Here is a 15,594-nt window from a genome sequence, read left to right as displayed (position 1 = left end):
TAGGCCATTTTTAAAATTCTTTCCTCTCCTCTAGTTCTGAGAAATGTGTTCCGCAGATGTTTATGCTGCCTTTATTAAGCAAGAACACAAGGCCCTATAAATGGACCGCTAGCCGACTTGGGCTCCCTCTGGCATAAATCCTCTGGATGTACCTCTTTTGCATGCACCAATGGCCCAGTATGATGTTTTACTGCGCCATATGCAGGCAAGTGATGCTCCCACTGGGTCAGAGAAAAGGAGTATTGTGGGATTGTGGAGGAGTGGAGTACCTTGGGAAACACTTCAATTAGTAAAAACATTGTGTTCTTTGGAGTATTTGGTAGCAGCTTCATATGTGTACATATAGCTCAGGAGGCTGTGTAGGTGTATCTTATCATACAGCAACTACAATTTCTGTACAGCATATTAAGATCCTTTCTCCTCTATAATGGAGTGGAGGTAGTGAAAGCTCATTTCCCTCTTTACACTGTAAATGGCTAACTATGGGTTTGACAATAATTTGCAGGCTGCTCGGTGGAAAGTAAAATTCTGTATTTAATATTACAGTACACCTACTGTAATATAAATACGGTATCAAAACAATTACTGTGTATTGACAGTATTATACGGTAAAAAAAGTAAATGCTACCATAATCGGAATGAATGAATGGATGGATGAATTAATCAAATGAATTGAGGGGAGGGGTTTGTATTACATTTACATTTTACATTTTAGCAGACACTCTTATCCAGAGCAACTTACAGGAGCAAATAGGGTTAAGTGCCTTGCTCAATTTATTTTATTTTTTTATTTTTATTTCACCTTTATTTAACCAGGTAGACCAGTTGAGAACAAGTTCTAATTTACAACTGCGACCTGGCCAAGCTAAAGCAAAGCAGTGCGACAAAAACAACAACACAGAGTTACACATAAACAAACGTACAGTCAATAACACAATAAAAAAAATCTATGTACAGTGTGTGCAAATGTAAAAGAGTAGGGAGGTAGGCAATAAATAGGCCATAGAGGCAAAATAATTACAATTTAGCATTAACACTGGAGTGATAGATGTGCAGATGATGATGTGCAAGTAGAGATACTGGGGTGCAAAAGAGCAAGAGGGTAAGTAATAATACGGGGATGAGGTAGTTGGGTCCTGTCTCAGCCTCCAGTATTTATGCTGCAGTAGTTTATGTGTCGGGGGGCTAGGGACAGTCTGTTACATCTGGAGTATTTCTCTTGTCTTATCCGGTGTCCTGTGTGAATTTAAATATGCTCTCTCTAATTCTCTCTTTCTCTCTTTCTGTCTTTCTCTCGGAGGACCTGAGCCCTAGGACCATGCCTCAGGAGCCCTAGGACCTGGCACGATGACTCCTTGCTGTCCCCAGTCCACCTGGCCGTGCTGCTGCTCCAGTTTCAACTGTTCTGCCTGCGGCTATGGAACCCTGACCTGTTCACCGGACGTGCTTGTTGCACCCTCGACAACTACTATGATTATTATTATTTGACCATGCTGGTCATTTATGAACATTTTAACATCTTGACCATGTTCTGTTATAATATCCACCCGGCACAGCCAGAAGAGGACTGGCCACCCCTCATAGCCTGGTTCCTCTCTAGGTTTCTTCCTAGGTTTTTGCCTTTCTAGGGAGTTTTTCCTAGGGAGTTTTTCATAGCCACCGTGCTTCTTTCACATGCATTGCTTGCTGTTTGGGGTTTTAGGCTGGGTTTCTGTACAGCACTTTGAGATATCAGCTGATGTACGAAGGGCTATATAAATACATTTGATTTGATTTGATTTGCTATTTAAAGATTGGCTGTGTACAGGTACAGTGATCGATAAGCTGCTCTGACAGCTGATGCTTAAAGTTAGAGAGGGCAATATAAGACTCCAGCTTCAGTGATTTTTGCAATTCGTTCCAGTCATTGGCAGCAGAGAACTGGAAGGAAAGGCGGCCAAAGGAAGTGTTGGCTTTGGGGATGACCAGTGAAATATACCTGCTGGAGCGAGTGCTACGGGTGGGTATTGCTATGGTGACCAGTGAGCTGAGATAAGGCGGGGCTTTACCTAGCAAAGACTTATAGATGACCTGGAGCCAGTGGGTTTGGCGACGAATATGTAGTGAGGGCCAGCCAACGAGAGCATACAGGTTGCAGTGGTGGGAAGTATATGGTGCTTTGGTGACAAAACGGATGGCACTGTGATAGACTACATCCAGTTTGATGAGTAGAGTGTTGGAGGCTATTTTGTAGATCGGTAGGATCGGTAAGATAGTCAGTTTTACGAGCCTATGTTTGGCAGCATGAGTGAAGGAGGCTTTGCTGCGAAATAGGAAGCCAATTCTAGATTTTGGATTGGAGATGCTTAATGTGTGTCTGGAAGGAGAGTTTACAGTCTAACCAGACACCTAGGTATTTGTAGTTGTCCACATACTCTAGATCAGAACTGTCCAGAGTAGTGATGCTAGTCTGGTGGGAGGGTGCAAGCAGCAATCAGTTGAAGAGCATGCATTTAGTTTTACTAGCATTTAAAAGCAGTTGGAGGCCACGGAAGGAGTGTTGTATGGCATTGAAGCTCATTTGGAGGTTTGTTAGCACAGTGTCCAAAGAAGAGCCAGATGTAAACAGAATGGTGTCGTCTGCGTAGAGGTGGATCAGAGAATCACCAGCAGCAAGAGCGACATCATTGATATATACAAAGAAAAGTGTCGGCCCGCGAATTGAACCCTGTGGCACCCCCATAGAGACTGCCAGAGGTCCGGACAACAGGCCCTCCGATTTGACACACTGAACTCTATCTGAGAAGTAGTTGGTGAACAAGGTGAGGCAGTAATTTGAGAAGCCAAGGCTATTGAGTCTGCTGATAAGAATGCAGTGATTGACAGAGTCGAAATCCTTGGCCAGGTCGATGAAGACGGCTGCACAGTACTGTCTTTTATCGATGGCGGTTATGATATTGTTTAGTACCTTGAGCATGGCTGAGGTGCACCCGTGACCAGCTTGAAAACCGGATTGCACAGCGGAGAAGGTATGGTGGGATTCGAAATAGTCGGTGATCTGTTTGTTAACTTGGCTTTTGAAGATTTTAGAAAGGCAGGGCAGGATGGATATAGGTCTATAACAGCTTGGGTCTAGAGTGTCTCCCCCTTTGAAGAGGGGGATGATCGCGGCAACTTTCCAATCTTTGGGGATCTCAGATGATAGGAAAGAGAGATTGAACAGGCTAGTAATAGGGGTTGCAAATATTTCTGAGGATAATTTTAGAAAGAAAGGGTCCAGATTGTCTAGCCCAGCTGATTTGTAGGATCCAGATTCTGCAGCTCTTTCAGAACTTCAGTGGGGGGGGGGGGGGGGGGGCTTGGGCAAGTTACTGCAGGGGGTGCTGAGATGTTGGCCGGGGTAGGGGTAGCCAGGTGGAAAGCATGGCCAGCCATCGAAAAATGCTTATTGAAATGATCGATTATCATAGATTTATTGGTGGTGACAGTGTTTCCTATCCTCAGTGCAGTGGGCAGCTGGGAGGAGGTGCTCTTATTCTCCATGGACTTTACAGTGTCCCAAAACATTTTGGAATCAGTGCTACAGGAAGCAAATTTATGTTTGAAAAAGCTAGCCTTAGGATGTTTTTGTGCTGGTCAAGGGCAGTCAAGTCTGGGGTGAACCAAGGGCTATATCTGTTCTTAGTTCTACATTTCTTGAATGAAGCATGGTTATTTTAGATGGTGAGGAAAGCACTTTTGAAGAGCAACCAGGCATCCTCTACTGACGGGATGAGGTCAAGATCCTTCCAGGATACCGGGCCAGGTCGATTAGAAAGCCCTGCTCGCTGAAGTGTTTTAGGGAGCGTTTGACAGTGATGAGAGGTGATTGTTTAACCGGGGGCCCATTACGCACGCAGGCAATGAGGCAGTGATCGCTGAGATCCTGGTTGAAGACAGCAGAGGTGTATTTAGAGGGCAAGTTGGTCAGTATGATATCTAAGAGGGTGCCCATGGTTATGGATTTAGGGTTGTACCTGGTAGGTTCCTTGATAATTTGTGTGAGATTGAGGGCATCTAGCTTAGATTGTAGGACAGCCGGGGTGTTAAGCATGTCCCAGTTTAGGCCACCTAACAGTACAAACTCTGAAGATATGATGGGGGGGTGATCAATTCACATATGGTGTCCAGGGCACAGCTGGGGGCTGACGGGTGTCTATAACAAGCGGCAACGGTGAGAGACTTGTTTCTGGAAAGGTGGATTTTCAAAAGTAGAAGCTCGAATTGTTTGGGCACAGACCTGGATAGTATGACAGAACTCTGCAGGCTATCTCTGCAGTAGATTGCAACTCCGCCCCCTTTGGCAGTTTTATCTTGTCGGAAAATGTTATAGTTAGGGATGGAAATTTCCGGATTTTTTGTGGCCTTCCTAAACCAGGATTCAGACACGGCTAGGACATCCAGGTTGGCAGAGGGTACTAAAGCAGTGAATGAAACAAACTTAGGGAGGAGGCTTCTAATGTTAACATACATGAAACCAAGGCTTTTATGGTTACAGAAGTCAACAAATGAGAGCGCCTGGGGAATGGGAGTGATGCTGGGGACTGCAGGTCCTGGGTTAACCTCTATCACCAGAGGAACAGAGGAGGAGTAGGCTAAGGGTATGGCTAAAAGCTATAAGGGGCGGCAAGGTAGCCTAGTGGTTAGAGCGTTGGGCTAGTAACCGAAAGGTTGCAAGTTTGAATCCCCGAGCTGACAAAGTACAAATCTGTCGTTCTACCCCTGAACAAGGCAGTTAACCCACTGTTCTTAGGCAATCATTGAAAATAAGAATTTGTTTTTAACTGACTTGCCTAGTTAAGTAAAGGTAAAAATAAGAACTGGCTGTCTAGTGCGTTCAGAACAGAGAGTAAAAGGAGCAGATTTCTGGGTGTGGAAAAAAAAAGACAAGGGCATGGTAGGATGTGAGTACAGTGGAGGTAAACCTAGGCATTGAGTGACGATGAGAGAGGTTTTGTCTCTAGAGGCACCATTTAAGACAATAATCACTAACCAAAACAGCAATAGACAAGGCATATTGACATTAGGGAGAGCCATGTGTAGCCGAGTGATCATAGGGTCCAGTGAGAAGCTAGGCGAGCTGAAGACACAGCGATTTAGACAGCTAGCAGGAAGAACCTGTTGAAACCCCCTCGGACGGTTACATCGGCAGACCAGTCGTGATGAATCGGCGGGGCTCCGTGTCGGCAGCAAAGGGTCCAGGCCAATTGGCAAAAGAGGTATTGAAGCCCAGGAATTGTCTGATGGATCTCTTCGGCTAGCCGGGAGATGGGCCTAGCTCGAGGCTAACTGGTGCTTGCTTTTGGACTTAGGCAGGAGTAGCCACTCGGATAGCAACTAGCTAGCTGCGATGATCCGGTGTGAAGGTCCGGAGATGTGGTAGAGAAAGAGCAGTCCGATAAGCTCTGGGTTGATATCGCGCTATGCAGACTGGCAGGAATTGACCCGGCTGAGGCTGGCTGATGCCCGAGTTAACGGTGATGACCGCTAGCAGTGGCTAACTGACTACTAGCTAGTAGCTAGTTAGCTGGCTAGCTTCTGATTGGGGTTCCGGTTCTAAAGTATAAAAAATAGCAGATCCATACCATATTGGGTGAGGCGGGTTGCAGGAGATTATGTTCAGTCTGAAGATGGAAATTGAGATTCAAAAATATATAAAATATGTACGAAATATATACGAAGAAAACAATACATACACGGGACAGGACAAGATAAGACAAAACAAATGTCCGACTGCTACGCCATCTTGGAATCAGGGGCACATTGACAGATCTTTCACCTAGTTGGCTAGGGGATTCTAACGACGAGAGTAATCGACATTTCGATTACTCTCCCAACGCTCTTAACCACTAGGCTACCTACCGCTAGGCTACCTACCGCTAGGCTACCTATCGCGTTTCACAGTATTTTACTGTAATTACTGTAATTTGTGTTTTATATCACTTGCACAGTTTTAGAAACTGTTCTTCCTCCTGCAAGCATTACATGACAACGCAGGAATTTTGGTAGTGCACAGGGCTGCGGGCCACCATGTGGGTTCGTAGACCACCATGGACAAGAGTAATGATGGAAAAATCTCCTTTATAGTAAAAGCACTGAATCTATCATCCTATTTTCCTTTTATAAACATTTCATGCAATTCTACGTCATTTTATATGTCTGGAGACCTTAGCAGAATACCACAGAAATTACAGAAATTATAGGCAAAAAATGGACAGAGAGACAGGCATATGCGTTCATCTTATCATATTTCTCCAGTACCAAAACACTGTGTCTTGTTTGCAACGAAACTCTTCCTGTTAGCAAATAATTCAATCTGAGACGTAATTTCCATCCCAGACAGAGTAGGCCTACCGACACAGAAAAATGTAAGCTTTAACTGCTAGCTACTCTTGTTCCGTGGCTTAACCCAACGAGAGAAGGTCACAAGTGTTTCCCTAAAAGCTTTCTGGGTTTGATCATCTTCTATTGTACAGAAAGCGAACAGCTTAATCAATTGACAGTGACAGAATGAGATTACTTCCCAAAAAAAATAAACATTTGGCTCCTCGGCTCTAGAAGCTGTAGCTCAGCCTCTGAATGTCAAAGAAACTAAACAACGATATCCCCATATGCATCAGAGTCACATCTTTCCCGGGTATCTTACAGCTTGTTTCTAGACCCAAAGTGCTTCTATAGATGACTTTCTATAATTTGATCTGTTTTATTTTCTTAAAATCTTTAGCTAACAATGGGTAGGCCAATGCTTCTACCAATGTTCTTTAATAAAAGGTAGGCCTATGGCATACCCTTTCATACCCCCTCAATTTGAGTCATGGTTTTAATAGCCCTTCACTGACACAGAGGTACAGTAGGCTATTTAAAGAGTGCATGGTGGGTAAAGGAATTGGCCGACAAATCTATGGATACCAACCTATAGCCTAATTTCATCTGTCAAACACGTAGGCCTAACTCTTATTTCTTAAATAGGAAGAAGTAACCTCCAACACAAAGCCCTCTTGGTGTTAGTAAAGTCAAATGAAAATGAAGACGGTTGAAATGAATTATGCCTACTCGAATTTGCCTACTTTCAGCACCATGAGCTGTCCAAATCCTAATGATTGTGTCGCGGCTGCCGCTTCAAGTTTCAGCACCACAATAGCTGCGTTTACACAGGCATACCAATTTCTGATATTTTGCCCAATTATTTGTAAATAATCCAATCAGATTGGTCAAAAGACCAATTAGTGGAGAAAGATCCGAATTGGGCTGCCTGTGTAAACACAGCCTAGGTAAGTTACTCGAATCTGGCATATTGTGAGGTCAATAAGTCTGATAAATACATCATGGGCAAGAAACATATTGTTTTTATTCAAATCAATTATAGCAAGACATCAAAGTTGATCTCCTCGGAATACCCAGAACAGTGTGTAATGCAGCCCAGTTTTATTTACACCATCCCAGCAGCGCAAAAGACTCGGGATGGAAGTACATGTTCTTATAAACATAACTACAAACTTAGTTTCCCTTGTAAATTTAAATAAAATAATTCAAAATACTTCTCCAGAGAGCATGACTTAGCCACAGAGGATCATTAGGTCCTTTAAAAAAATAGCTGTGGATTGTTTCAAATCACAAGCACGTAGGCCTATGTCTAGTTGGGGAGCCCACAATTTGGGCAGCGTGCATGGCAAACAGCCTAGGTGATTATTGAGTTGCGACTGTCAGAGAAAATCATCTAAAATATATGTGAAGATAATGTGTCTTGGGTATAATTTAAAAAGTTGAGACAAGAAGATGTGTGTAGGTAAGATATAGACATGTTTCAATCCAGAATGATCTCAGCTCTGCAGAATGTGCTTAGCTGTCTTTCGCCATTCATTGTTTCATTGTGTGAACTGTTTGCTCTTTTTTTTTTTATATTTGATCAATTCGCCATTATATATGCCACCAGTAGTACATGTACCGTTACTCCCTGTCATTTGGTACATTCATTTCAGTTAAAGCATGTATTAATTAGGCCTACAGTAATTTACAGTTCTCATTCTCAGAGTGGAAAAGTTGTTTGCAGAGTTCACAACCTGCTACACCTGTGAGAAACAAGTTTTGGTTTATTTCATACCATCATTTAGGCCTACGATTAAAAAAAAAGTATTATTATTTTGTTTGGAGCGCTCTATGTGAGCAATAAGCATATATCTGGTTTCTCTGTCCTGTTAATGTTGACGGAGTGAGCGCTTGAGCATGCATAGATGTACCTGGCCTGCTGCATGCAAATGTAGGAACGTGCCCCTTTGGGGAGGTCTGATTTCTGATTGTCTTAACTCACCACATCCACCACTAATAACCTGAGCTTCTCAGTCATTTTTTCTTTACCTCACACAGTAAATCATCAAAGTCATACAGTTGAAGTCGGAAGTTTACATACACATAGGTTGGAATCATTAAAACTCGTTTTTCAACCACTCCACACATTTCTTGTTAACAAACTATAGTTTTGGCAAGTCGGTTAGGACATCTACTGTGTGCATGACACAAGTAGTTTTTCCAACAATTGTTTACAGACAGATTATTTCACTTATAATTCACTGTATCACAATTCCAGTGGGTCAGAAATTAACATACACTATGTTGACTGTGCCTTTAAACAGCTTGGAAAATTACAGAAAAATGTCATGGCTTTAGAAGCTTCTTATAGGCTAATTGACATAATTTGAGTCAATTGGAGGTGTATCTGTGGATGTATTTCAAGGCCTACCTTCAAACTCAGTGCCTCTTTGTTTGACATCATGTCAAAAGAAATCATGTCAAAAGAAATCAGGCAAGACCTCAGAAAAAAAATTGTAGACCTTCACAAGTCTGGTTCATCCAGCAATTTCCAAACGCCTGAAAGTACCACGTTCATCTGTACAAACAATAGTACGCAAGTATAGACACCATGGGACCACGCAGCCGTCATACCGCTCAGGAAGGAGACACGTTCTGTCTCCTAGAGCTGAACGTACTTTGGTGCGATAAGTGCAAATCAATCCCAGAACAAAAGCAAAGGACCTTGTGAAGATGTTGGAGGAAACCGGTACAAAAGTATCTATATCCACAGAAAAACAAGTCCTATATCGACATAATCTGAAAGGATGCTCAGCAAGGAAGAAGCCACTGCTCCAAAACCGCCATAATAAAGCCAGACTACGGTTTGCAACTGCACATGGGGACAAATATTGTACTTTTTGGAGAAATGTCCTCTGGTCTGATGAAATAAAAATAGAACTGTTTGGCCATAATGATGAACGTTATGTTTGGAGGAAAAAGGGGAGGCTTGCAAGTCAAATAACACCATCCCAACTGTGAAGCACAGGGGTGGCAGCATCATGTTGTGGGGGTGCTTTGCTGCAGGAGGGACTGGTGCACTTCACAAAATAGATGGCATCATGAGGATGGAAAATTATGTGGATTTATTGAAGCAACATCTCAAGACATCAGTCAGGAAGTTAAAGCTTGGTCGCAAATGGGTCTTCCAAATGGACAATGACCCCAAGCACACTTCCAAAGTTGTGGCAAAATGGCTTGAGGACAACAAATTCAAGGTATTGGAGTGGCCATCAGAAAGCCCTGACCTCAATCCCATAGAAAATCTGTGGGCAGAACTGAAAAAGCGTGTGCGAGCAAGGAGGCCTACAAATCTGACTCAGTTACACCAGCTCTGTCAGGAGGAAGGTGCCAAAATTCACCCAACTTACTGTGGGAAGCTTGTGGAAGGCTACCCAAAACGTTTGATCCAAGTTAAACATTTTAAAGGAAACGCTACCATATACTTATTGAGTGTACGTAAACTTCTGACCCACTGGGAATATGATGAAAGAAATAAAATATAAAATAAATCATTCTCTCTACTATTATTCTAACATTTCACATTCTTAAAATAAAGTGGTGATCCTAACTGACCTACGACAGGGAATTTTTGACTTGGATTAAATGTCAGGAATTGTGGAAAACTGAGTTTAATGTATTTGGCTAAGGTGTATGTAAACTTCCGACTTCAACTGTATATATTTTTTTTTACATCCGTTGCTAATGATAATAGTTCCTCACAGTAGCCTATTTGGAAAATCTTTCCAACACTCTCCCCCTTGATAATCACAATCCTTGGTGTGAAAGAGCAACATGCAATGCTCTGATGATCGCATATATCTAGTGGAAACGTGATAAAATAGTTAAACACTTTTCTCACAGCAGTGTGCGTGGGAAACTCTTGAGGGCCCGGAACAGGCTAGTTGATACAATGTTGCAAGTTTACTAGCAACAGCTTCGGGCTGGACTCAGTTGATTGATTTGATTAAAAAACATTTACTTCACTAGCAATAGCTAGTCAAGACAGATAGAAAGGGAGGCAGACAGGCGGAGTAGAGAGATGAATGCGATTGAATGAGCCTGGATTTTCATTAGGATATTTAGTTGACAATGGAAGTTATAGGACTACTGCTGCCTTGGCCTATAGACTACCTCTGAGTTCCATGCGCTCATTTCTTTAGCTGCCAATGGCTCATGGTGTATCAATGTGTGGGCACACCTGTATTTGGGGAGTTTCTCCCATTCTTCTCTGTAGATCCTCTCAAGCTTTGTCAGGTTGGATGGGGAGCGTTGCTGCACAGCTATTTTCAGGTTCGATCAGGTTCAAGTCCGGGCTTTGGCTGGGCCACTCAAAGACATTCAGAGACTTGTCCCGAAGCCACTCCTGCGTTGTCTTGGCTGTGTGCTTAGGGTCGTTGTCCTGTTGGAAGGTGAAACATCGCCCCAGTCTGAGGTCGAGCGCTCTGGAGCAGGTGTTCATCAAGTATGTCTCTGTACTTTGCTCTGTTCATCTTTGCCTTGATCCTGACTAGTTTCCCAGTCCCTGCTGGTGAAAACCATCCTCACAGCATGATGCTGCCACCACCATGCTTCACCGTAGGGATGGTGCCAGGTTTCCTCCAAACATGACGCTTGGCATTCAGGCCAAAGAGCTCAATCTTGGTTTCCTCAGACCAGAGAATCTTGTTTCTTGTGGTCTGTGAGTATTTAGGTGCCTTTTGGCAAACTCCAAGCAGGCTGTCATGTGCCTTTTACTGAGGAGTGGCTTCCGTCTAGCCACTCTACCATAAAGGCCTGATTGGTGGAGTGCTGCAGAGATGGTTGTCCTTCTGGAAGGTTCTCCCATCTCCACAGAGGAACTTTAGAGCTCTGTCAGCATGACCATTGAGTTCTTGGTCACCTCCCTGACCAAGGCCCTTCTCCCCTGATTGCTCAGTTTGGATGGGCGGCCAGCTCTAGGAAGAGTCTTGGTGGTTCCAAACTTCTTCCATTTAAGAATGATGGAGGCCATTGTGTTCTTGGGGACCTTCAATGTTGCAGACATTTTTTGGTACCCTTCCCCAGATCTGTGCCTCGACAGATCCTTCGACCTCATGTGTTTTATTTTATTTGCATATATTTTTAGTTTTTGCTCTGACTTGCACTGTCAACTGTGGGACCTTATATAGACAGGTGTGTGCCTTTCCAAATCATGTCCAATCAATAGAATTGACCACAGGTGGACTCCAATCAAGTTGTAGAAACATCCCAAGGATGATCAATGGAAACAGGATGCACCTGAGTTCAATTTCGAGTCTCATAGCAAAGGGTCTGAATACTTATGTAAATAAGGTATTTCTGTTTTTCATTTTTAATCCATTTGCAAAAATGTCTAAAAACCTGTTTCTGCTTTGTCATTATGGGGTATTGTGTGAGGATTATTTTTATTTAATCCATTTTAGAATAAGGCTGTAACATAACAACATTTGGATAAAGGCAAGGGGTCTGAATACTTCCCGAAGGCACTGTATGTGGACATCTTAAGCAGGAATGTGGCTATGGCCATACCACATCCAAGGCTAGTGTAAAATGAAAAGTTGCAAATCTGATGTTGAAGAGAGATAGATCTCACTAGACATATTTTACTAATGTCAATCCACCCTTGTTGGTGAATAGACACATCAATCATAACAATTCAGATTGTCTGTCATACATGAATAGTCTATCAGACTAACAGTGATACAGGATGATTGAAGTGTCAGACAGCAGTGTGAGGTCTCACCATGGGCCGGTCGGCTGGACAAAGGTCTGTCAGTCAGCCTTCCTTCCTGAATAGAAGGCGATTGTGAGGCGGCTGTCTGAGATTGCTGGGATGTTATGGTATTAAAGGAAGGAGCCAAGCCGCCATTAAAGCACAGAGAGGGAGGATAAAAAGAGAAGAAATGTGTTTCTGTTTATTCTAGTTTAGCAAGGCCAAGTCAGCTGGATTGTGGGGTGGGTGTGGGGAGCGAGGAGGGAGGAGGGAACTGAACCCCAGTGTGTTTCCTTGCGTCAGAAGCAGATTTAAAGTGACAGAGTTGTGACAAAGGGGCAGGGCCAGATGATGGTGTTACGTTCGTTGATTGAAGAATTAGACCAAGGTGCAGCGTGGTAAGCGTACATCTTTCTTTATTAGATGAACACCGAAACAAAACCAAAATAAATACAAAACCTAACGTTCAGTAGGGCATACAGCACAGTACCAAAGACAAGATCCCACAAACTAAAGGTGGAAAAAGGCAGCCTAAGTATGATCCCCAATCAGAGACAACGATAGACAGCTGCCTCTGATTGAGAACCATACCCGGCCAACAAAGAAATAGAAAACATGGATTTCCCACCCTAGTCACACCCTGACCTAACCAAATAGAGAATAAAAGGGATCTCTAAGGTCAGGGCGTGACAGATGGCTTTACTTCACAAAGTCTTCCATCAGGATCCACACCAGTCCAGACCAGACCAGACTCCCTACATTGTGCTTTTCAGAGACACAACTGACATTGGACTTGAGCTTTCAGCTCATGTGGTCTGTTACTATGCCGCTGTAAACTTCTGGTCTTTATGGGCCAAAACCATGTCCATTACCTCAGGCAGTCATTAAATACCATCATAAATGAGACTACAAGGTCAGGTTTGGAGGGTTTATCAGCATATGCAACGCATAAAGTGTTCAAATGTTCATAAAGTCAAGGGTCCAGCAACTACTAACAGTGGATACTACCATAGCATGTGAACACTATGTTATAATGTATTTTCTCATGTGTATATTCAGTTATAGTCAGTGTATAACACTGTTAAGATGAATAAGATAACAACATTTGCCACAACTTCAACTATCCTCTAAGGTGTAGATTTCCCATAATCCATTTACAAGTTGGCACTTTGCCCCTTCTATCATCCTCTATAATTATTTCCTCAAATGTTTTTTCTCTTACTCAGTTCTGGGCTATAATAAATCCCAACAGAGTTTCTTAATGATGAACGTGTAGCCCTATCAACAGTATTTTATATATTATCTGCATTATGCTAGTGATACATCAGTCTACAGTGTTTGAAATTTTGGTTTGGACACACATGAGGTCCAGACCCCATCTCCTCCGTCAAAGTTTGGATCAAATTTATTTTAATTTTAAATTCACAGCTTTAAGCGGGAAAAAATACGCATGTATGACTTACAAAGTAACGGTCTGGTTCGGTAGTAGGCCGGACTCTGGAGTTTCAGAAAGTTCTTCGTTACCGCAGCTGACTCTTTTCCGAACGGTTTGAGTGGAGTGGGCTTTGGAGCGTTCATCTGTACAGCTGCAGCCACTAGTGATGAGCCCAGGGCAAGCTTGAGTGAGCCTCGACTCAGAGACAGACAGCAGGACCAACATCAGCAACAGACGCTCCGGGAGCGGGATGCCAACGCCGGGCACAATCATTGTCCTTATCAGTCTCACCTCAGCTGCCCACTGTCATCCCATTTCTCCACCACGAAGGTGCCTGGGGTGATGACAGGAAGAAAACAGCTTTTAATTAACTAAAAAAAATAAAAAATAATTACAAATGTGTGACAAATTGCCAATTTCCGTTTAAATTCAAATTCAAAGATGCTAGAAACTTACTAGTAATAAGGCATTCCCAGTATTTGGCACTCCCAATATTCTAGCTTCCCATTATGTCATGGCAAATTCGTGCGCGCATAGTCCTATGTGGCTTTCATCTTTATGAAAATACCAGTAAAGCTCACCCCGTTCAGTTGTCCTGAACTAAAACTTTACTTGAAATGTGAAGATTCGAGATGAAGATTAAGTATTTGTCCAATTGTCCGTCACTTTGTATCTCCTTGATACGCACTTCAACGCGTCAACACGGGATTTGATTGTCACAAATAGAATTTGGTTACCATTATCTGTCCAAACCACCTATATCCAAACTTCAGTGGTTTTAATCAAATTCCAAACTCAATTGAATAAGATCTGATGCCCTCCACCGTTTAAGTTTAATTCATAGATCTAGAAATAAGTTTGGCACGATGTTCTGAAGATTTCTCCGGGTGTCAACTTAAATTAAACTTTGTCTGAAAGTAACTGAGTTCATTTGGAAGACGATAGAACGGGTCCTGATCGGATCCTCTGTATTCCCAAAAACGGTTTTGCTTGCCACTCTGTCACACAGAAATTCAGTCACTACCCCAGTGCGCGCATTCCGTCGCCTGCTACGCGCTGATACGCGGGGTCCTAGCGCAGATTACTTTGAAAGTTTCACTTGGCTGCTCTCAATTCTTTTGTATCACCGGTAGCCAGCCTTAATGTCTATGGTAGCCAGACTACAGTCTGTCTGAAAGTAGATCTGCAATTGAAGGGGGTGCACTGAGCACATCTGACATTTTTAAACATATGAAGGCCTACAGATGACATTAAATGATGCTGCGCATAATACATTTTCATGTGCCATAAATGTTCATTTGTAAAGAAGAGTTCAATTGATAACTGTAATATCAATATGACATCAATAGTTATAGATTTTATTTAACTAACAATGACAATTTATATTTTCATTAATACAGTACTCACACATCCCTCAAATACTTCATGAATTACCATATCCTGCAGTGTAGCTTGCTCTGAAGTACAGCAGAAATGCAATATTTGTCTTTAAAAGTAGATCTACAGTATTGGTTATCAGGTGATGAATAGATAACAAAAACTTGCAAATGACCCCAGATGTACAAGTGACTCTCTGACTGACTACACTCTTGTAATAACAATGCATTTGATTATGCATGATCCCCTGTTGCTGGAATATTTTTGCCAGTAGATGTAGTATTTATACAAGCCAACATCCAGGGATTTGCCTTGCTGCTGGATTTCAGCACATGCAGTAAGAAGAAGGTGGCCATTCATATGTGTCTTCCCCTTACCAAACTTTGGGCACTAGTGCTCATTTGCAAGTTTCCCATGGACTTCAAGCCACCCAAGATATTGTGTGTGACCAGGGTTATAGAAGACTGGAAAAGGTCTTGGCTTCAATGAGCACATGGGTTATGAGAGCAAAAGAAAGTCAGTGAACCTCTAAAAGTTCCTTGTTAATAGATGATTTTGACATTTTTCTTACATCACAAGAGGGATTTCTGAACTTTTGCTTTTGCCCATCAGGAGAAATCAGATTCACATAAATCAACTTCTCCCAGCTTTAGGAAGAATGTAGTGAGGCCATAATGTTCTGAGGGCTGAAGCTATCATGTTAGAA

General features: G+C 42.6%; 1 protein-coding gene across 1 annotated transcript in view; it reads right to left on the bottom strand.

Moving 5' to 3' along the window:
* LOC115164524 (adhesion G protein-coupled receptor A2-like) overlaps positions 1 to 14,634 on the bottom strand; it is a 64,328-nt gene extending 49,694 nt beyond the window's left edge. The window contains exons 1-2 of the mRNA XM_029717085.1: positions 13,968 to 14,634; positions 13,540 to 13,845 (exon numbers count right to left, since the gene is read on the bottom strand). Of these exons, the coding sequence (XP_029572945.1) occupies positions 13,540 to 13,784 (245 nt within the window). The 5' untranslated portion in view covers positions 13,785 to 13,845; positions 13,968 to 14,634. The remainder of the gene's footprint in view (positions 1 to 13,539; positions 13,846 to 13,967) is intronic.
* Positions 14,635 to 15,594: the final 960 nt, after the last annotated feature.

This window comes from Salmo trutta, chromosome 27, assembly GCF_901001165.1.
Source record: "Salmo trutta chromosome 27, fSalTru1.1, whole genome shotgun sequence".
Classification (NCBI taxonomy): domain Eukaryota; kingdom Metazoa; phylum Chordata; class Actinopteri; order Salmoniformes; family Salmonidae; genus Salmo; species Salmo trutta.
This window is presented reverse-complemented; position numbering and strand designations above follow the sequence as displayed.